Source organism: Podarcis bocagei (assembly GCF_964188305.1).
Source record: "Podarcis bocagei genome assembly, chromosome: 3".
Taxonomy (NCBI): Eukaryota; Metazoa; Chordata; class Lepidosauria; order Squamata; family Lacertidae; genus Podarcis; species Podarcis bocagei.
The window spans coordinates 91,411,027-91,432,812 of NC_138127.1; the positions used below are offsets into that span (position 1 = coordinate 91,411,027).

Below are 21,786 nucleotides of genomic sequence, written 5' to 3' on the forward strand. Positions count from 1 at the left end.
GAATTCTCAAAGATTACAGACAAAGACTCACAAGCTCCTTTAGTACCCTTGGGTGCAGCTCATCAGGCCCTGGAGATTTGAATCCACTCTAAGTACGTATTTCCTACCTTGGGCTGCAGCTCCCTCCTTGCATCACTTATTATGTTATCACCAGGTTGGGCACTGCTTCTCTTTTGGGTAAAGAGAGATAGAAAGCAAGCGTTGAGCAGTTCCTCCTTCTCTCTGTCATCCAATAGCATTTCTCCATGAAGAAGGACTTGTTTGTCCTTCTTCCTGCTTCAAACACAGCCAAAGAAACCTTTATTATTAATTTTAACCTCTTTTTCAAGCCTGAACTCATTCTGAGCTTTGGCCTGCCTGACCCTCTTCCTGTTGGATACTCTTGTATACTCTTCCTTCGTGATTTCCCTTTTTACCCATTTCTTACATGTGCCCTTCTTAAATCTCGGCTCATCTGTAAGCTCCTTATGCAGCCATCAGAAGTTGGGCAGCTTGCATAAATCTATGGCTGATAGCAGCTGAGTCATGAAATGAAGATGTCAGGTTTTTAAAAAGGACAAGGGCGGAGGAGAACAGGAATTAGACTGCTTGAGTCCTTAAGGCCTTATAGGATCCAGGAGGAGAGCACTGGGTGGGTGGGAGATTCATGCAATGCCGTTTTTAAAAAATAACCCTTTAACCCTGTATTGCATAGTGGGAGAAGGATGAGAAAGAAACAAGTTCTGTGCAAGCAAGCCTCAAAATAGCTCTATGAAGCTTCTTTTCCAGGCTGCTTGGAGCACAGAAGAGCAGCACTCCTGGTTAGGTGTTGGGGATGCACTGCAACTTTTGTTGCAGGCTGCACTTATTTGCCTTATTATAATCCACATTTCATACATGGCATCCTTTTATTAATACCTTAGTATTATGAAGTATGATGCAATCAATGGATATCAGTCTCCATACTTTATTTTAATATTTATTCATTTTCCCACTGATCTGGTGGCAATGTTAATCTCTCTGAGGTAATCACAGAGCATGAAGACACAAGACAGCCTAGACTCAGAAACAAAACATCTTAAACACCGGGAAAACTGTAGAGCACATGGAGTGAGATAGGAGAGTGCTGCTTCTTACATGCTTCTGAGACTTCAAATTATCTTTAGCAGAGGATCAGCTTACTGAGAAAAACATTGCCCTACTCCCAACTCTGAACATACAGAGCTCCTCCATGTTCACAAAAGGCCCCTGCAAGGAAGCACCTTGCAGGCAAGAAACATCATTATGTGCCTCAGAGCACCAGTGACAGAGGATGCTGATTCGCCTCTACATACCTGCTGATAATGCTGAAACCATAAAGAAGGAAGGTGGGAAAGGCCACAGGATGAAAACAATTTTTTGTTTGTTTGTTTGTTTGTTTTAAAAGAGAACACCTCAAAATGATGGAGAAAATTAGTTCCAAAATAACACCCCCCAACTTTCCAACTTCCCACACCAGACATGTTTAAAAAATGGGAGCTTCAGGAAAAGTAAACTAATGAAACAATGTGAACTTCTTAAAACAGCACTTCTCCTTCCTTTGGTTTTGAGCCAAGACACTGAGCAACAGGCACATGTATACCTTACCGCGAAGGGTGGGTAATAAATGAAAATAATAATAATAATAATAATAATAATAATAATAATAATAATAATAATAATAATAATAATAATAATAGAAAAACCATGTTTTCAAAAGAAATACAGTCTCTCTGTTACAACAGGGAGAACCTGATAAGTTCAGTTTCTATCCCATTAAGTGTACCTGCCCAACCAGCATCAACAGTATTGTGAGAATGAATTAACATAATCAGGATTTGTTTGAAATATTTATAATCCCCCATAGAAATGAAAAAAAAGCATCACTTACAGGCCGGACTTCACCGTTGGTATTGGTATACTGTCGAGCCAGACCAAAATCTAACATATAGCATTTTCTGTAGGTTGAGGGGAGGCGTCCCATGGCAAAGTTGGACTAGAGAAAAACAGAAGGATAGGAAGAGTTGGGGAAAATATGTATTTTTCACATGTAATAAGAGAGATCATACCAGTTATTAATAAAATTATGCTTAAAGTTATCAGCCACTTGCTACAAGGGCATTTGCAGCCCCAGCTACTAATCAACCCTGTTTTCTAGCTCAATAATTGCAGCTCATCCCAAATGCTGTAGCTTCCCCTGGCTTACATGCTCTGAAAACCAGTTTCATTTTCATCTTACCTTTAGACAGTGTTTGCAGTAATCCATATGCTCAGCACGAAAAAATACTTCTAATTGTTAAACACTTGCCTAGTAAAGTTTTTCCTTTATCAAAACAAAGAAAAAATAACACAACATGACCTAAATTGCTTTGAAGATGAAGCCAAGATGGACCAAGGCCTCCCACTCAACCCACATGAATTGAAATTTACTTAGCACACTCAGTTGGGACTCCCCGGGCTGTGCAGCGCCATGATCGTGTTGCTGCGGCAATTGTGTTGGCATGGCAATTGTGGCGGTGGGTGCTCAACAACTTTAGGTGGGTTTTCAGCAAGTTCCACCACCAATTGTTGCTGCTTTCTGGACCTCTCATGGAGGAGGTACATGAAGAAGGGCCCTCAGATGATTGCAGGACTCAGGTTGGTTCATATGGGGAAAGGAGGTCATTGAGGTATTGCAGTCCTGAGCCATTTCAGGCTTTATAGGTCAAAACCAGCATCTTTCTTAGTATTATTATTACAACTACTACTATTACTATTGTCCTGTATTAAATTTGTATACTGCCCTTCATACAAAGCTCCCAGGGTGGTTCACAACAGAAAAATATAAAATGAGAAAACAAAATACAGAATAAAACAAAAACATAAACAAACCAATGACACCCCCCCAACATGTTTAAAAAGCCATGGGTTATTAATCAGCCAAATAGCTGGTTGAAGAGAAATATTTTTGCCTGGCGTCTAAAGATATGTAATGAACGTACCAGGCAAACCTGCCTGGGGAAAGCATTCCACAAATGGGAAGCTACCATAGAAAAGGCCCGTTATTGTGTTGCTACCCTCCAGACCTCTCATGGAGGAGGTACACAAATAAGGGCCTCAGAGGATGATCACAGGGTACAGGTTGGTTCATATGGGGAGAGACTGTCCTTGGGATATCATGGTCCTGAGCCATTTAGGGCTTTATAGGTCAAAACTACTTGGCAGCCAGTACAGTTGGGCCAAGTTCAGTGTAATATGCTCAAACCATCTTGCCATGGTGAGCAAGCTGGCTGCCAAATTCTGTACCAGCTGAAGTTTCCAGACCACCTTCAGTTTCTTTTTAAAATAGGAGGGATACAAGTTTTAAATATAAATTTAAATAAATGCCAACTGCTTTGAGACAGGGTAATGTATCGCTAGGACTGGATCAACGTGGTCTCAGTGTAGAACTGACACTTGGGTTTTATCTCTGCTATCTGGGAAACCCTCTGGCATACTGATACATTAAACCCACAACAGTTTACCCCCAGTTTAAAAGAATCCTAAATACCATAGTTTAGGGAGGGAATTATCTGCAAGAGAGTCCTGGACAGCCTCATGCAATTACTGTTCCTGGTATTCTTTGGGAAGAAATAATTCTTAAACCAATTAATGAAATCTGTAATGAAACTCCTAACCTTCTCACATTGCATCTTTCTGTACACTATTTGCAAAGTGCAAATTATCAAAGTCTATTAAGCTGGCCATGCATGTGACTGAGGCATGGACCTTGCTATTCACAAGTTATATGCACTGGATGGCTGCCACCCTGCCAAATCAAGCCTCATATCGTAAAAGGAAGGAATCAAACCCCCCTGAGGAACAGCACTGTATCAACTGGATGGCTGCCATTTTTTTTCTCAATTACAGGGATAACTATGCTCACTTAATAGCAAAGTTCTTGGATAAAGTAACAGCATCAACAGCAGGAAATGCAAACTCTGTAAGTAGGGAAAACAAGGTCATTGCAAACTACTCACAGGCTTGATGTCTCGGTGCAAAAATCCCACTGAATGAATGGCTTCTATAGATTCTAGAATCTGTTTGCCTAATCGGAGGGTTGTGCTCAGTGTAAAAGTTCCCCGCGGCTGGCTTCTTCTGAGGTCTGCAAGATTCCGGCCCTGAAAGAGGTGTATACTGGTTTTATAGCACTAATTTTTCAGCATCAGTTACAACACAGTAGCTAAATACAATCCACGGAAAAATGGGGAAAAAATATCCTCTCTGTTCAGGCTTGGCATTTTTTAGCAGCCCAGATTATTGTGCATTCAGTCTGGAAAAGTGGAGGGCACAACTAGGCATGCTGTGATCAGATGTCCTGCTGCTTTTTCTCTCTATCAAAGCTCAATGGAAACTTGGTGTGGGGAGGAATCTGATCAGGATGGTGGAATTGGGTGAACACTCCCTCTCCTTCTGCACTACCCCCACTGTTTTCGTGATTGAAATCACACTAAAAAATCTGCTGTTTGCTCATGGGAGTGAGAATATATAGATAGATGCTTTTTTAAAAAATGCAAGAGATCTTGTCCATAGCTCTCTCACATCAAACATCTGTCTAAGTTTGGCTTTAGGAAAGTTCCCCAAAATGCTTTGCCAAGGGCACATGAAAACCAAGGCTAGCAAATAAAGTGAGCTTGAAAATGGGATTAGACTAATTAGTGGAGGATAAGGTCATCAATGGCTACTAGTCAGGGCGGCTACGTATAACGCTGAATATCACAGGCAGAATTCCTCCAAATACCACTTGCCAGGGAACATGAACTAGAGAGTGATGCTGCACTCATGCCTTGTTTGTGGGCTTCCCAAGAGCTTCTCGCTGGCCATTATGCAAACAGAATGCTGGACTAGATGGGATTCAGCAGGGCTCTTCTTTCTTTTAAATACCTTATTTTTTGCTCTATAAGACTCACTTTTTCCCTCCTAAAAAGTAAGGGGGAATGTGTGTGCGTCTTATGGAGCGAATGCAGGCTGCGCAGCTATCCCAGAAGCCAGAACAGCTGCTTTCACTGCACAGCGATCCCTCTTGCTGTTCTGGCTTCTGAGATTCAGAATATTTTTTTTCTTGTTTTCCCCCTCCAAAAACTAGATGCGTCTTGTGGTCTGGTGCGTCTTATAGAGCAAAAAAGACTGTCTTTTATTTGATTTTACTTAGCTAATAGTAACAAATTAAACTGAGCGTGCAGCACTATTTCCAGATAATCAGCAGCCCAAAAAGAAAAGCTTTGTTACATCAAACTGAGCAACAGTCCTACCACCGCACAATGAAGTCCAACCCAAAACATCTCTCCAGAGGAGCCCATGTGTTGGTTGGTTGAGTCAATCAATCATGTTCTTTATGTGGAGCATAAGTAATAAAGCAATGCCAGCTTCAACAAAAACTATCTTTGCCTATCATTAGATTTCACTGTGCTTCAACCTATTTTGATAGGTTTTCCATTACAGCAAGCAACCATATTTGTTGGTACTACTTCACCTGTTCTTCCCCACCTTTTAGCAATTGTTAATGTGGCTGCAAGAAACAAGATGACCAAGAGTTCCTTATACAAAACATATTGCCCTGTTCCTTTCAAAGAGGGACAGGAGAGAGTGTGTTGGATTGGGTTGATGTATTTGACCAGTTCATAATCCCATTTCATGCAAAACTAGTTCCCAACCCCTTTTTAATTGCAGCACAAGTCCCCCACATATGAAAACCATTGCCTGTTACCCTACATTCTGACCAACACATGGGCTGCAGGAATTCAAAATCCTGTTCAGGGTGTGGGGAATCAGGTACCAGGTATCTGGTGGAATGGAACTCCACAACCCAGCTTTCAAAGTCTCTTGATTTTACTCTACCCTAACTCTCTTTGCCCCCACTTCTTCCATCTCCTTTCTGAATTGCAGTGGATTGGAGTTACTCGTGTGTAAACTGTCCCCGTTGAGGAGCTTAACTGCCTGGGTTAAACCGTCTTGACTGGACAGCCCATCTCAGCGTGGCTGCCTCAGTCGCTAGCAGAATCTGTCTGTGGGCGTTTCTTAAACCTTTTCCAGCATAAAAGCTGTTTGACACCCAGTCTTCTCCGCCTCTCATTGCTCAGAAGCCTTCTGCGCAGGGAGGGCGTGGGTAGTGGAGGACCAGTGCTCTCCTCACTGATGTCCAGGGAAGAATCCCAGAGCCCTTCCCCCTCCTTCTCCATTGGCTCTCCTGGATCCTTGGTGTTACTCTGATTTCCTTCCCCCTCCACTAAGCTGCGCCTCCCCCTGGTGCTAGTACCTTCTCCTGCAGAGTCAGAGAGCCTCTCCTTCTCCTTCTGCTCTGATGTCAGTTTCCTGACATGAATACTGTCACTTCTGGAATTATAGGCAACTTCCCCCCCTTCCATTCATCTTTAATCAGTACCATATTTGTGCTGTCAGTTACCCTTTCCTTAGTAATGGAGATTCTAAGAAGCACATATTTGACTCATATCTTCCCATGATGGGTCTCTCCCAATCACTGTCTTTCATGCTCAAATATGGACAGAATCTAACCAATGACCTTTCAACTGAAGTCCCTCCTTTTTGGCCATCGAAAATGATTCTGCTTACCAGCAGCAAAGTTTTCCATCCAGATATCTCCTTACTTAGCTATTACTTTTTATCTACATAACCATGCACCGCCTAGTCACTAACTGATCACATGTTTCAAGCTGGAATCTTAAATTGGAAAAAACGCAACACACTTTTTTCCCAGAAGTCATAACATTAAACAAATAAGGCAATTCATAATGAATCTTCCAAACACACAGAATCTGGCAACAGTGATTTCTCCTCACTTGAACTCTCCATAAAAAGGGCTGGATGCACTCTACAATCTAAACTAATCCCAGAAACAGAATCATCTTTCCGATTTGATACTTCTCATACTTGGAACAGACTCAGTTGTAAAAGCTCTTCTTAAAATTTCAATACCTAGCATAAGAAGTCTGACTGTAAAGAGATACTATGCATCCATATTCATGCTTAAAATTACTGATACTCATTCCTCACAAAGCCTCAGCAGGCGGAAATACTGTTGAGAATCTTTCTGCAAACATACATACAACCTGGGGAAAGAGAAAAAGTATTTCCCATATGGGGAAAAGTTACAATTGCGGGGGGAGGGGGCTTTTTAGTTTAGAAGAAAAGATAAGAAAGGTATGACAGAGGTGTATAAAATTACGGATGGTGCAGATAAAGTTAACAGGTCTTTCTCCATCTTCATACTAGAGCCCGGGTTCATCTTATAAAGCTGAAGAACAGACAAAAAGAAGTACCGCTTCAACGGGGCAGAGTTACATTATGCAATTCAGTGGGAATGTCCTCCAATTTAAACAGGTTTAAAAGGGGATTAGACAAATCCATGGAGGACAGAGCTCTGAATGACTACTAGTCACGCTGGTAGCCTACTTCTGCCAGAATCAAGGGTACAATGCCTCTGAATCTCAGTCACAAGGGAGCATCAGTGCTGTTGTGCTGTTGAACTCTTATCCTGCTAGTGGTTTTCCCGTTGTACTTAATTGTTCGCCTGAGATGTTGTGAGCTACTTTGGGCACAATTTTGTGGAAAGGTGGCATACAAATAAACAGATGATGGTGATGATGAAATAAGCTACTAGCTCAGATAGGCCATTGGTCTGATCCAGTTGGGTTCTTCGTATATTCTTCTTTTCTCTCTATGAATTAATCTAAATTTTTGTCTTAAAGACTTATCTTTTTAAATTAAATAGTGTCACCACTAGCTTGAACACCTCTGCACTAGTTCACACACATAGGTACTTTACTAAATCACTTAACCACTGAAAACTTCAAGAATCCACTTGAGTTTGAAAGGATATGAGCCTTTAGTCTGGCTGCAGAAGAAGACTGAAGATTATCTGACCATATATCTTGGTATCTGAATGGTAAGGCCCATTCCATCTGGCTCCCAAGGATCCAGCAGCAGTTGCTGAAGAAAACGGTTGGAGATCCATCTGAGAGAGTCGTTTACGACCTGATTCCCTGGTTCTCTGCCTGACCCATTACCCCTTGCCTGCAAGAGTTTCAGTCTTATTTAAGGGTTGCTGCTGTTGCCTTGACTGTTACAAAGGCAATTCAATTTTTTCCATAGCTGAAATAAGTAGGGATATACTCTGCAAGTTCCCAAAAGACAATCGTGTGAAATTAGAATATCAATATGCTATTTTCACATCATCCTGGAAATGGGCTAGCTACCTATTAATGTAAACCTGTAATGGAACAGAGTTACATTTACAGAAAGAATGAATCATACCATCTCCTTAATAACTCCTTTCCTGCTCTACTTGAGTAACTTATGATTCTTGTAATCATAAACCAACATTCCTCTCATTCTTTTGCAGTTTACTAGCCTTGTGAAGCTTGTAATTTTTGTATATATCTCCATCTCACTGCATTGTTCAGCAGGGCCTGTTAGGGGTAATTTGAAAAGGCTTGGAGCATTATTTACCATGCTGAAGGATTGGTGGAGACCTGTATTGTCATACTGAATAGGGAAAAGCAAATGAACTCTAAAAACCCCCACACACATGTGCTCAGGAATTTCTTGCACTGAAAATCAATAGGATGGTTTTATCAGTGCTCTCATAATTATTATTATTATGGATATCTCCAAACTTGGTGAATGGGCACTAAAGGGCCCCTTTAAACATCCCTTTTATTGTGCATTTATGATGATTTGTGCTCATGAAGGCAGCGATCATACATGATCCCTTTTTCCATACTGTCTGCACCAGGAAATGTTTTGAGGTAGTCATACTGCTCCATTTCCAATCAGTTTATATCTTGCAATTCCTGCTAAAACCCTGTAACTTTTCATACCGCAAATGTTCTGGGGTTCTTAGTCCTGCTGTTGTTATGCTATAGCCCCACAACACAACAATAATATGGTAGTACTGGGGAAGTATCACAGAACAACTAATCAAGCAGAGTAAATCCACCATCTGAATCTTCATTGGATGATTCCAATATGAAGATTCAGGACAGACAAAATTAAGTACTTCTTCACACAGTGGCTTAGTGAAACTATGGAAATTGGTCGCACAATTTGCAGTGGTGGCCAACAACTTGGAAGGCTTTAAATGATTAGATACATTTGTGGAGAATAAGGCTATCAACTACCAGCTGCAATATCTATGTTCTACATTCACTGCTGGAATCACAAGTGCTGGGAATCAATAGTGTGCAGAGCACTGTAGCACTCAGGTCCAGTTTGCAGGCTTCCTACAGGCATCTGGTTGGCCACTGTGAGAACAGGATGCTGGGCTAGATGGACCTTTGGCCTGATCCAGCAGTGCTCTTCTTATGCTCTTAAAGCATTAGCTCCCATTAGGAACAGCCATGGCCCAGACCGACCAGACCATGAGTTAGCCAGCTGAGGCAATCATCTCAGACAAAAGAATCTACGTGTCCTTTAAAAATCAGGATGTTTTCAGTAATTCTTCACTCTCCCATTCTCTCCCACTCCTTAGCCAGGGGTAAAATGCCATGTGGATTTCCTGCCTCAGGCGCCAATGTATTTTAGGCCAGCGGTGGCCATGATGTTGTGAGAGCCCTGTGTTCAGTTCTGGCTGATACTTCAGCTCAGAAGGGATTTGGAGGAGAGCAACAATCAAGCTAAAACGTGTAGAAATAAAGCCATTTGAGTAAAAGATAATAGAAGTGAAAAAGGAATGAAGATGTCACCAGTCAGATCTAAAAATAAAGTCTTTTTTACTCAGGAGTTCTTATTACAAAAACCCAGCAGAGCTTTTCATCATATTAAGAGATGGCCTCAGGCTTCATCCCATCTTTCTCAAAACACCTTCCTCACATCACAGAAAATTTAAAACCAGTCTCTGAAACATGCTATTAACTTGCTAAAGCACTGTAATCAAAAGAAGATTAAGGGAGCAGAATCAAAATTCCAAAATGAGCCAGCATTCGTACATCGTCACCTTTCATATACCACTGAAACTCTCATTTTCAAGTCACAACCACAAAACATCTTTAGAAGTGCAACATAAAACCTTTGCTCTGTCACAGAGGTTTTATGGTATGTTGTATTATTTATTTATTTAGGTGGGGTGGGAGGGGGAGGGGGAAGAGTGCAGTCCTCTCTCCATCCCTAATTCAAAAAACAAACGGATCCAAATAACGGTAGAAAGCTATTACAGTGGTACCTCGGGTTAAGTACTTAATTCGTTCCGGAGGTCCGTTCTTAACCTGAAACTGTTCTGAACCTGAAGCACCACTTTAGCTAATGGGGCCTCCTGCTGCCGATGCGCCACTAGAGAACGATTTCTGTTCTCATCCTGAAGCAACGTTCTTAACCCGAGGTACTATTTCTGGGTTAGCGGAGTCTCTAACCTGAAGCGTATGTAACCTGAAGCGTATGTAATCCGAGGTACCACTGTATCTGTGGTTGCTCCTGAACCCATAACCCACCTGGCACATATAAAAGACCAGGAAAGGGACCCAACTCTTCCTTTTGCACGAAACTGTGATTCATTTTCATCACTACAAAGGCCCTCCCAAAGTGAGTGCAAGTGTGCACTTCCCCCAAATTTTAGAGGACTTTGGGGATGGGGTGGGGTTTACTTACAATCAAGTGTAAGAGACAAGTGTAAGAGCCCTGCCACTTCAGACTATCGGCAGATATCAGTGTGATTTTTTTAAAAAAAACCAATCCCTCCTCTCCCTCATGTCCTCTGGGGAGGCACTTGGAAGCAGTATGAGAGACTAAACACTTCTCAGTGTCTCCAAGACTGGGACAAAGTGAAATGCTGACTCCTCCCCCAAGTATGTCAGAGTATGGAGATATTTCTCTCTCTTACCCAGCACAAAATAACCGCCCCTTCTGAATTCCCTGGAATGTGCTCTAGAAAAGGGAGAGATTTCTCACTTTGTGCTTTTCCTAATGACCACATTTGTGCACAAAATACCTAGTCAACAGTGTGGTTACCTACTAACTACATCTGTGGAACACTGGGGTAACAGAATACAGTCATACCTCGGGATAAATATGCTTCAGGTTTAGTGCGTTCGGGTTGCGCCGCTCGCGCATGCGCAGACGGTCAAAATGACGTCACGTGCATGCACGGAAGCAGCGAAATGCGACCCGTGCATGCACAGACGTACTGTCGCATCCTACGTTATGTTCAGGATGCAAACAGGGCTCCGGAACACATCCCGTTCACATCCCGAGGTACCACTGTACCAAACAACTCACCTGAAGCTGCATGACAACATAGTTGAACTTCTCATTCCTTCCACAGCCAATAAATCTGCAAACGTGATCTTTCCCTGCAAAGAGTAAAGACAGTAAATTTGTACCAGTGTATTTACATGAGGAAAAGCAAGGAGTACAAGATATTTCTATAAGCAGGTGATACTTGCATAAAATTTTGTTCATGCCCTCTTTACAGTCGACTGTACATTCCAAGTGCAGTAAAACTAAGACTGTACTACTACATAGACTTAGTTGGCAATAAGTCCCCATAAACATAATGGAACATATTTCTGAGAAGTATGGGCTGCATGTAGAAATGTTGTGTATTGCTTATCTAATTTAATGCAAACACTCAAGAATCACATTTCCTCCACTTGTTAAAAGCAACTGCTATAAAATGCATTGTAGAAAAGAAACAGTTGTGATCTTCTCTGTGATGGTCGTGGGGGGGGGTCCCCCAATAATAACATTAAAAACTAACCATATAGGAGTATAGAACAGAATCATAGAATCATAGAGTTGGAATAGACCACAAGGGCCATCGAGTCCAACCCCCTGCCAAGCAGGAAACACCATCAGAGCACTCCTGACATATGGTTGTCAAGCCTCTGCTTAAAGACCTCCCCTTTAAAATGAATTATAACTAAGAACTCATTTTTAACTTGCACTTTTAAACTTGCTTTATATGTTTGAAAAAATTATTTCAAACATGCAGCTGCATCACCAAAGAATTTACATCCCAACATGTTGAAGGGGTAAATGAGGAACTATGCCAGATCACCCACTGAAACTGGCTAGCTGTAAGGTCAGGGCAGAGAAAAAAAGATATATCAAGTTCCCCTATGCACAACACCTGACTAACTCACGAAATTCATTAGCACACCCCGTAATGATAGCCAGTGTCTTTGATAGCTTTTAAAAAAAGGTTTAGCCAAATCCATTGCCTATTAATGGCTATTACCATCACCACAAAATTGAGCATCCATATTTGGAAGTTAAATCTTGCATGGGTGTTTATCTCAGAGAACTAGATGCTAAGGACACACACAAGGAACGGCTATCTTCATTATGCCCTGCTTGCAAGCTTCTTTTCTGGTTGCTCTCAGAAGCAAAATGTTGGATCACTGTCTAACCCAGCAGAGCAATCTGTATATCTGTGAGACTTGAAACACTCTTTCTATGAGGGCTGCAGCAACAGGAAATATTTAAAAAGAAATCACAATCCACACAGTAAAAGAAATATGAGCTACTCAGAAAGTTCAGTTCTCCTCTCAGATCATTAGAGCTGTCCTTGGTGCTATCAGCTGCTCCTCTACTTCTGTGAATATTCCTAGCACAGTAACGCTGGTTATATTTTACATAGTGGCAAAGTTCACTGCCCAAGTCTTTAGGACTGTCAGAGTAGCCTTTAATTCTTGTGCTACTGCCACTTTGCACTAATTCTATAGCATGTAAGGTACACTTAGGACTCTGAAATGGCAACATCATGTTCTGGTTGACACCAAGTCTGCTGCTGCAACCTAAGACGGCAGATTAAACAGGAAGTATGTACAATTCTTTTAGAGGGTGGGGAAGGAGATATTTACACTTAAACTGGTTTAAATGGTCAACCCCTCTCCCCAGGAAACCCAGGGGAATGTAGTTCTAAGGCTGAAGCTAGGAATCTTGAAACAGAGGATTCTTAGTATTCTCACCAAACTACAATTTACAGAATTCTTATTTGGGACAGTGGGGAGTCATGACAGCTCAAGTGGCATTAAACTGGTGAAAGGTTGAAATGACTTTAAAGAGAAACACAAAGTGCTGTGCACTAATATTATGTTTAGGGGTTCTTGGGTGGTGGTGGTGGTTTTGCCAGTAAGCACAGCAAAAGAATGGAGAAAGTGGACAAGATATGAAAACACAAGCTCTAGAAACTTACATTTCCAGAACAACTTACCTTGTAGCTTTTTTAGGACAGCCACCTCCATCTTGAGAACTTGCTTTGGCTGCTGCGCTGACTCCACCTTCAGGGCCACATTCTCACGGGTCAAAAGATCCATTGCCTCATAAATCTCTCCAAAGCCACCACCACCAATCTTCTTCAGCTAAACGGGAGGAGAAACATTATCATGCTTGGCAGAGTGGGTTTTCCCCTGACTGAGAAGAATAAAATTTGATTTGGTCATAATACTGAAAGCCAAACCACACAACTAAATGACTTCACAAATGCAAGAAAGCAGCCAAAATGGTTCTGCTCTGAAAAATAAAGCGAGGTAAAAATAGGACACAACATATATATTCCTACCCAACAGATATCTGAATCATGTCCTTGTTTGAGCAAGGTGAAAGTTACCTTAGTTCATGGGAGAAGTCTGCCTAGGATAGACAGCCTGGTTTTGTTTGACAAGGAGAGGCTGAGCAACATCTCTCTTATTGTTGCAATGCATCTCATAAATTTGAATCAGAATGTTTTTGCAAACCTCCCAAAAGCAAACATGGGCTGACTTTGCCATATCAAAAATGCATGAAGGTAAATTCTGAACTGCCCCGAGACTTGCGGATACAGGGTGGTACAGTGGTGCCCCGCAAGACGAATGCCTTGCAAGACGGAAAACTCACTAGACGAAAGAGTTTTCCGTTTTGGAGGTGCTTCGCAAAACGAATTTCCTATGGGCTTGCTTCGCAAGACGACAATGTCTTGCGAGTTCCTGCTGGTTTTTTTTCCTCCCCCCCCCCTTTTTCTAAGCCGCTAAGCCGCTTATCAGCTGATCCGATCAGCAGATAAGCCGCTAAAAGCCGCTAATAGCACTAATCCGCTAATCCGTCAATGGGCTTGCTTCGCAAGACAAAAAAACCGCTAGACGAAGAGAATCACAGAACGGATTCTTTTTGTCTTGCGAGGCACCACTGTATATAAATTCTATTATTAGTAGTAGTAGTAGTAGTAGTAGTAATAGTAGTAGTAGTAGTATGCACTGGCTCCAAAATATGGTTTATTTCCTACTTTTCCCCACTTGCTACAAGATGATCAGCGCGCCCCAAGCTTCTGGGTGCCGGCAAGGTCTCCGCTAGCTGTGAGAGAGCTGCGTCTCCCACGGCTAGCAGATAGCTTCCTGATGCCTGGAGAGTGAGAGGGGTCGGTGCACACCGACCCCCCTCGCTCTCCAGGCTTCAGCGAAAGCCTGCATTTGCCCCATAGGACGCACACACATTTCCCCTTCATTTTTGGATGGGAAAAAGTGCGTCCTATAGGGCGAAAAATACGGGCTATGCAACGTGAGGAAAGCTGAGCTATGGAACTCCTTGCCGCAAGGAAAATGTCATGGCAAACAATTTTGCAATATCCAAGCATAGGTTAGCTATCAGTAGAAAGTGCCAGTAACTGTCAGCTTGTTACACCAAACCCTTCCTCTCCAGCTATTTTGTGGCCTACATTGGTCTCTGTAATTTTAGCCATCTCAAGTGGGTCCTGGGAGTAAAATGTTTGGAAACTACTGCTCTAGATGGCTATACCTTCCAACTAATCACAGGCTTTTTACAAGGAACTGACAAATTAATATAGAACAGAATTACAAATGTGGCACTGCACTGATTTCTAACAAAGAGATATAACATTCTTGGAAATAAGATTTGGAGCTTCTACAAATATGCAATGGCATGATACTGTGTGCAATATGATTAATATTATAGAACACACTGCTTGATGACTGAGAACAAGTATTCTGACCGCTAGTATCCAACCTCAGTTCAACATCTGATGCTGAACCACACAACCCATATTCTCAAAGTACCTTAGGAAATGCATGCCCTGCACACCTTTGCTCCTAATTAGATGAGGCAAGGCGGTCCTGATTAATATTCCAGCTCTGTTACTAAAACATAATGCAGGATTTCTCAGCAGCTGTTCCCAGCTCTATAGGGTTGATGAGGATAAGCCCGATAAACCCAACACTGCCAGTCTTCAGAAGTGTTATAAACCAGCCTTTGCCAGTTAAATGGCCCCACAGAGTTTTTGGACCTCAACTCCCAACAATCCCAGCCAGCACAGCTGGTGAAGGCTGCTGTAAACCAATCCTTTTCTCAAAGGTCTGTTATGAACATTCTTATGAACACATTTACTTTTTCTCCATGCTTTTCAGGCAAGGTCTGCTCTTTAAAGCTCTGTGTGCAAGCGCTCCTTTTTTTTCTTTTCCTCCGAAGCTTTCCCAGTGAAAACCTGATCTTTAGAGCTGAATCAGAGCAAATAGCAATCAGCAACCAGAATAGCAATTTGTTACACTTCAGCTTTAAAGAGTGAGTTTTCATGGGGGAAACTCCGAGGGGGGGAAAAGAGCAATTGGACACAGAACTTGAAAGAGCAGACCTTGCCTGGAAAGAGTAGGGCAAAAGTTAAGAGTGAATAAGCCCTGAAACAGCTTCTGGAAACATTTATCTGGTGGATTTCATGTATGGGCTTTTGAAGCATCCATGGGTTGTTTTAATGTTGCATTTTACTGTTCTACCATTTATTATATGCCATTCTGAGCTCTTGGGTAGCTGTGGTAAAAATAAGTAAAATACCGAAATACTCCCAACAGTTCGTAGATCCTTGCATCATTGCATCATCTGAGCTGAATGCAAGTTAATCCTAGTTCAGGACAGAATGTTTCTCTATTGCTAGCTTAGTCTGACAATCCTTAAGAAAGGGCACTGCAAATAAAATCGTTCATGGCATGATTGCACAATTTTTCTCTTAGGGAATGAGCGGAATTCAGGAGGCTGAATTATATCACAGCAACCAATCCTAAGGTGTGTTTTTTCTGGACCTCAGGTGCCTGTGGGCACCACAGCACCCTCAGACACCCCCTTGGCACCAACACACACCCATTCAATTAAACAAAAAAAAATGGTTACTTGGCAAGGGGGTTGTCTGTTGTGGCGGGTGGAAGGTATTGCCTGCTTTCTTTCTTTTGTCGGTGGATTTTTATTTTTATTTTCCTTTTGTTTAGGGATGTGATGCTTTGCCTGCTGGCGAATCTATTATAGTTTTGTGGGGGGTTTTACTGTGAAATGGATATGTTGTGATGCCCATTTCCAAATATGCTCCCCAGGACTAAAAAGGCTGGGGAAACATGCTCTGGTCTGTTTTTTAATTTTTATTTAAAATAGGAACAATCTTGAGTTCATAATCAGAAATGGTTTAATGAGTTAAAACAAGAGCCACAAACCTTTTCAGATCAGCGGCGATGGGGTATGGCAGAACACAAAATTAGAGAGAGTACAGTTATTGCTGCTTCACCCACTCCCCTTCAGTTGTCTAAAAATACTTGATAGCCACCAACCCACAGCCCATGGGCACCAGATAACAATTACTTTCAGCCACAAGCTCATATGACAATTGAACTCTTCACTACAGACTTTCAAACTGGAACTGGATAACAATAGCACCAATTAACAAGCCATTATTTCACACCAATTAATGTCTGATATGAAAATGCCCCCTCTTCCCTATTACAGCAATATAGGAGAACCAAATAGCTTTTGAAAACAAATAAGCATGCCTTTAACTCCCAACCACACAGATTAAAAATTGTCCTCAATAATTAAAATTGGTTTTTACTTGATCAATGAATACAGCCAAGCACTTTTAAGCCCAGCCGATTTCAATAGGAAAATTTAACCCTTGCTCAGCTCTCTTCTCACAAAAGTCAATGGGGCTTGGATATGTTCACTTTTGACTGGATCCTACCAAAAAAAGGGAAAGATAGCACTTGGGGCTACAATCCTGTGCACCTTTACCTGAGAGTAGGTTCCACTGAATAAATTGGGACTTAATTCTGAGTAAACGTAAATAGGACTGGACTCTAATCTTGGTCTGTCAAACCAAGTATTTCATTCTCTGTTTTTCTTATATATCCCATGATTTCTCTTCTGTATAGTATCCCTGAATTATTCTTCCATATAATATTATTTTTATCCTGTTTCATTTAAAACTAGTTCATATAAAAAAGGGAGATTTTCATAAAGGAGCCGTCCACCACCTCAAACTAGAAGTGCATTTCATACAACCACCACCTGAAAGTGTGGTGTCAAATCCCAGTGAAGAGATGGATAACACAGGGGCCACTTTCCTATACGCAGGTCAATTGCAATTCAGGATAAAGTGCTGAGCTCAACTCTTTTCAGTAAGGTAAAAATGAAATATACACCATGTCTCCCCGACAGCCTTACACTGGTTATTGCCGCCTCAAAATAAAATATGTGCCTACTTCTGCAGCACCCTCAAGCTCTTTTCAACACGCACAAAAGGGGATGGGGGGATAAATAACAGAAGGACACAGAGGAAAGGTGTTTTATGGGCAGTGGCTGAACCCACCTGAAACTCTGCTTTGCTCTGTAAAATCTTTTAGGGAAAAGCAAGGTCTACTTTGAGGCTCTTTGTATGATTCAGTTTTCTACTGGGGTGGGGTGGGGGGGTCTTCCAATTACAATCACTTCTTATTACCAGGATAATCTTGACATCAACCGATTGAGAGGATATCATAAACTCATAAATTTGAACAAATGTATTTATGGAAACAAGCACCTATCTTAACACTGTGGAACTGATCAAAGATCCTGCTCAGTAGTTACGTTTTACCAGGGGGAAACTTTGAGAAGTGATCATGGCTAGCAGCTTCTCCCTCCAGACTCTTCCTTTCTCCATTGGGTTGGAAACTATGTGACCAAAGTGCTTAGACCTTGGGTGAGTAATCCACAGGCCTAACTTTACGCAAGTGTGGGGAGCCAAGAGGGAGAAAAGGATCTTCCCCACTCTCAGCATGCAGTCTCTGGCAGATTAGCACCAAGGAAATGTGACACACCACAGAAAAAGTTCCCCAATCCTGGGCTACTCGTTACCTGTGGGCTGCCAATTGCAGCCCCTAATATTAACTGGATTAAGACCCTGATGTTGGGAAAGATTGAGGGCACAAGAAGAAGGGGATGACAGAGGATGAGATGGTTGGACAGTGTTCTTGAAGCTACCAGCATGAGTTTGACCAAACTGTGGGAGGCAGTGGAAGACAGGAGTGCCTGGCGTGCTCTGGTCCATGGGGTCACAAAGAGTCGGACACGACTAAACAACAACAAGTGGCTACGGTACATTTTATCTAAGGGAGTTATTTGTTTTGAAGTCCAAAGGAGTTCAAAGACAAACTCTACAAGCTTATAATTAAAAGCCAGAAATTCAAAACTATTCCTCTTATTCTCTTCTGTCCATAGTTTAGGAAACTTAAATAAAGCTATCCACTATGAATGAGCCACACTGAACAGTTTGAAAGGCAATGGTTTGCATTCACCACTGGGCAGCTAAGCATCAAAGATGACTTGGAATCCTTATATGCTCATTGCACATCACAATGTACTACATTGCCTTCTTAATCCACGCTATGTAGGTATATTCATCAACTCCTAAAAGTTAGGAACATTTTTTATTTGCAGTTGAACTTAAGGTGGGCTGCAAAGAAGAAAGGAAATAACTGGAGCACACTTAAAAGTGCTGTCCTGATTATTTCCTTTGAAGTTGAGTAACCTGGCATAATAGGTCACCCATCCACCTGTCAAAGCAGCCCATGGTGGGAGGTAGAGGCACTTGGGAACCAGCCAAATCCTATTTCCCCCATTCCTGTCTGGTTAAGCAGAGAGGAGAGTCAGGGGAAGCAGTAATTTTGCCATAGAGGTCCCACCCCATTAGCTGGCCCAGAAATGGCAAATGTAGGGGGGGGGGGAGATTCCCAGTACTGTATTGTGGCACAAAACAATTATCATGTCCTATAGCAAGACCCCTATGACTAATAACCTGCTCAGTGTAAAGGCTTCCTTGTAACTGAAGCCAAGGGGCTTTGAAAGAGGCCCTGCTAGAAAGCCACATATAATGAGGTGGGGAAAGGAGAGGAACAAGGCTCTTTGGTGACTTCCAACTGCCAGGAATCTCAGATTATGCCTGAGTAGAAGTAAGCACCTTTTTACTGACACTCTCCCTTCACCCCACACCCTTCCACACACTGCTCCTATAGCACTGGCAGGTTTCCATTCACAATCCTCCATTAGCTATCCTAGACTTCCTTGAGACTGCCTTTTGGCTCATGAACAGTGTTTTGCTTAACCTTATTTCACCTTTTATCTAGGGCTCCATCACAAAGCATCTGTTAGTGTAACTTCATGAATACCAAAGCCAGTGTACTATGAACTGCTGACAACCCTGTTCAGCAAGGGCAAATATAAATAAAAGGAGTGTGGATCTGAATGGTGTCAATCACAGTGGCTGGCAAAAAGAAGTGACCAAGCAGACTTGAAGAACTATTGATCACTGAACCACCTCCCCCCACAACAAAAATCTGCACAACTCTGTGGCAGGATTTCTGCCAAGTATTCTGTCTTGTAAAGCAATTTATACTGACCAAATACTTAACCAGTTCCATGGCTGGGAAGATATGCAAGGATAGAGGTTTCCACAGGGTGTGTCAACTCTAAATTGTGGAAGAAAAGCCTTTCAGCCAACTCTAATCAAACCAGCATAGCGAACATTGTACTTAATTACAAGACATGACATAAACCATTTAGACAACTGAAGACTACAATCAGTGGTGGTGTCACTTTGCAGTCTCAGAGATAGATGTATGGTGTTTTATAGGCCAGAACAATGCCCCACTAAAGCATTGTCTCTGTTTCCTGAGCCGGAAGTCTTCTGAATTACAAAAATAGTGACACAAATGACAAATGTTGTAAGCTACCTGCAGCTTGCTGATATGACCACTGAGGCTCAAACTTCACATTACAAGGAATTCATAGCTTCCACCAACAGAAGCAGACTAGCAGATCGTTAATCACAATTATTATTTGTGGATTTATAGGCAGTGGCGTAGCGTGGGTTGTCAGCACCCGGGGCAAGGCAAGTAATTTGCGCCCCCTAACCCGTGGATTTTAGCACTCAAGTGCGAGTGCGCCCTCGGATTTTTCCGGTAACACTTTATAGAATCATAGAATCGTAGAGTCGGAAGGGACCCGATGGTCATCTAGTCCAACCCCCTGTGGTGGTGATGATGATGATGATACATTTTATTTATACCCCGCCCTCCCCAGCCAGAGCCGGGCTCAGGGTGGCTAACACCAGTAAAATTACAATAGAAACATAATGGGGGGGGGGGACCAATTTAAAATACAGGTTAAAATGCAATTTGAAAAGCAGCCTCATTTTAAAAGTAGCCCACAAATCAAAACTGTAAGGGGAGGGAAGACATAAGGGTCCCACTGAGTCCAAACCAAAGGCCAGGTGGAACAGCTCTGTCTTGCAGGCCCTGAGGAAAGATGCAGGACCACGCAGCTGTCCCGTGCGGGGATCGAACCTGCAACCTTGACATCCCTATTTCCATAGGGTTCGGGTTTCCGAGTGGCTAGGGAAACCAAGCTGGATGGGGAGGGGAAGCCACAAACATGAGTCTGACCAAACTGCGGGAAGCAGTGGAAGACAGGAGTGCCTGGCGTGCTCTGGTCCAGGGGGTCACGAAGAGTCAGACACGACTAAATGACTAAACAACAACAACAACAACAATAATAATGTATGAAGTTACATTGAAAGACCTACATTGGCTCCCTGTACGTTTCTGAGCACAATTCAAAGTGTTGGTGTTGACCTTTAAAGCCCTAAACGGCCTCGGCCCAGTAGACCTGAAGGAGCGTCTCCACCCCCATCATTCTGCCCGGACACTGAGGTCCAGCGCCGAGGGCCTTCTGACGGTTCCCTCCCTGCAAGAAGTGAGGTTACAGGGAAGCAGGCAGAGGGCCTTCCTGGTAGTGGCACCTGCCCTGTGGAACGCCCTCCCACCAGATGTCAAAGAGAAGAACAACTACCAGACTTTTAGAAGACATCCGAAGGCAGCCCTGTTTAGGGAAGCTTTTAATGTTTGACGTATTAATATTTTTTTGGAAGCCACCCAGAGTGGCTGGGGAAGCCCAGCCAGATGGGCAGGGTATAAATAATTTATTTTTATTTGACACCCCCCAAGCCAAGGAGATAAGTAACTCTACAACTTCACAAGTCATCTGAAGGGAAGTTTTTTTAAATGTTTCATGTTTTATTATATTTTTATCCAAGGTGACTGGGGCAGCCCAGTCAGATGGGAAGGGTATAAATAATAAAATTATTACTATTATTATTATTATGGAATAGGGCGTCTCAATTTTCTTTGATGAAATGTTGCAAGGTATTCCAATTAATGCTTTTTATAGGATATTGGACACGGTGCGAGTTTATGGCTGCCAAGTATTGGCCTGAAAGGAAGCGCAGCCGGCGTCAGAGAACTGCTGGAGGATGGAGCTTGCAAGTGTTAGAATGCAAAACGCGGACAGGTTCAGGCACGCAAGAAGGTGGGGGAAAGGGGAGCCCGGATGGCTCAGTTTAAGAGCACGGCGCTGATAAGGCCAAGGTTGCAGGTTCGATCCCTTGTAGGGGGCAGCGGCGTATTACTGCATTGCAGCGGGTGGGACTAGATGACCCTCGGCTCCCTTCCAGCTCGACGGATTCTATGAAAGCACATGGAGCGC

The 21,786-nt window shown here is 42.5% G+C and overlaps 1 protein-coding gene and 1 long non-coding RNA gene across 2 annotated transcripts in view; one reads left to right on the forward strand and one right to left on the reverse strand.

The window, feature by feature from the left end:
* The window catches only part of LOC308584213, a 264,753-nt gene that overhangs the window by 62,316 nt on the left and 180,651 nt on the right, over positions 1-21,786 (forward strand). The window contains exon 2 of the long non-coding RNA XR_014006649.1: positions 20,097-20,177. This is a non-coding gene — a long non-coding RNA (uncharacterized lncRNA). The remainder of the gene's footprint in view (positions 1-20,096; positions 20,178-21,786) is intronic.
* The window catches only part of TTBK1 (tau tubulin kinase 1), a 99,111-nt gene that overhangs the window by 52,513 nt on the left and 24,812 nt on the right, over positions 1-21,786 (reverse strand). Inside the window, exons 2-5 of the mRNA XM_081188909.1 lie at positions 13,181-13,328; positions 11,242-11,315; positions 3,996-4,136; positions 1,889-1,993 (exon numbers count right to left, since the gene is read on the reverse strand). Of these exons, the coding sequence (XP_081045035.1) occupies positions 1,889-1,993; positions 3,996-4,136; positions 11,242-11,315; positions 13,181-13,328 (468 nt within the window). The remainder of the gene's footprint in view (positions 1-1,888; positions 1,994-3,995; positions 4,137-11,241; positions 11,316-13,180; positions 13,329-21,786) is intronic.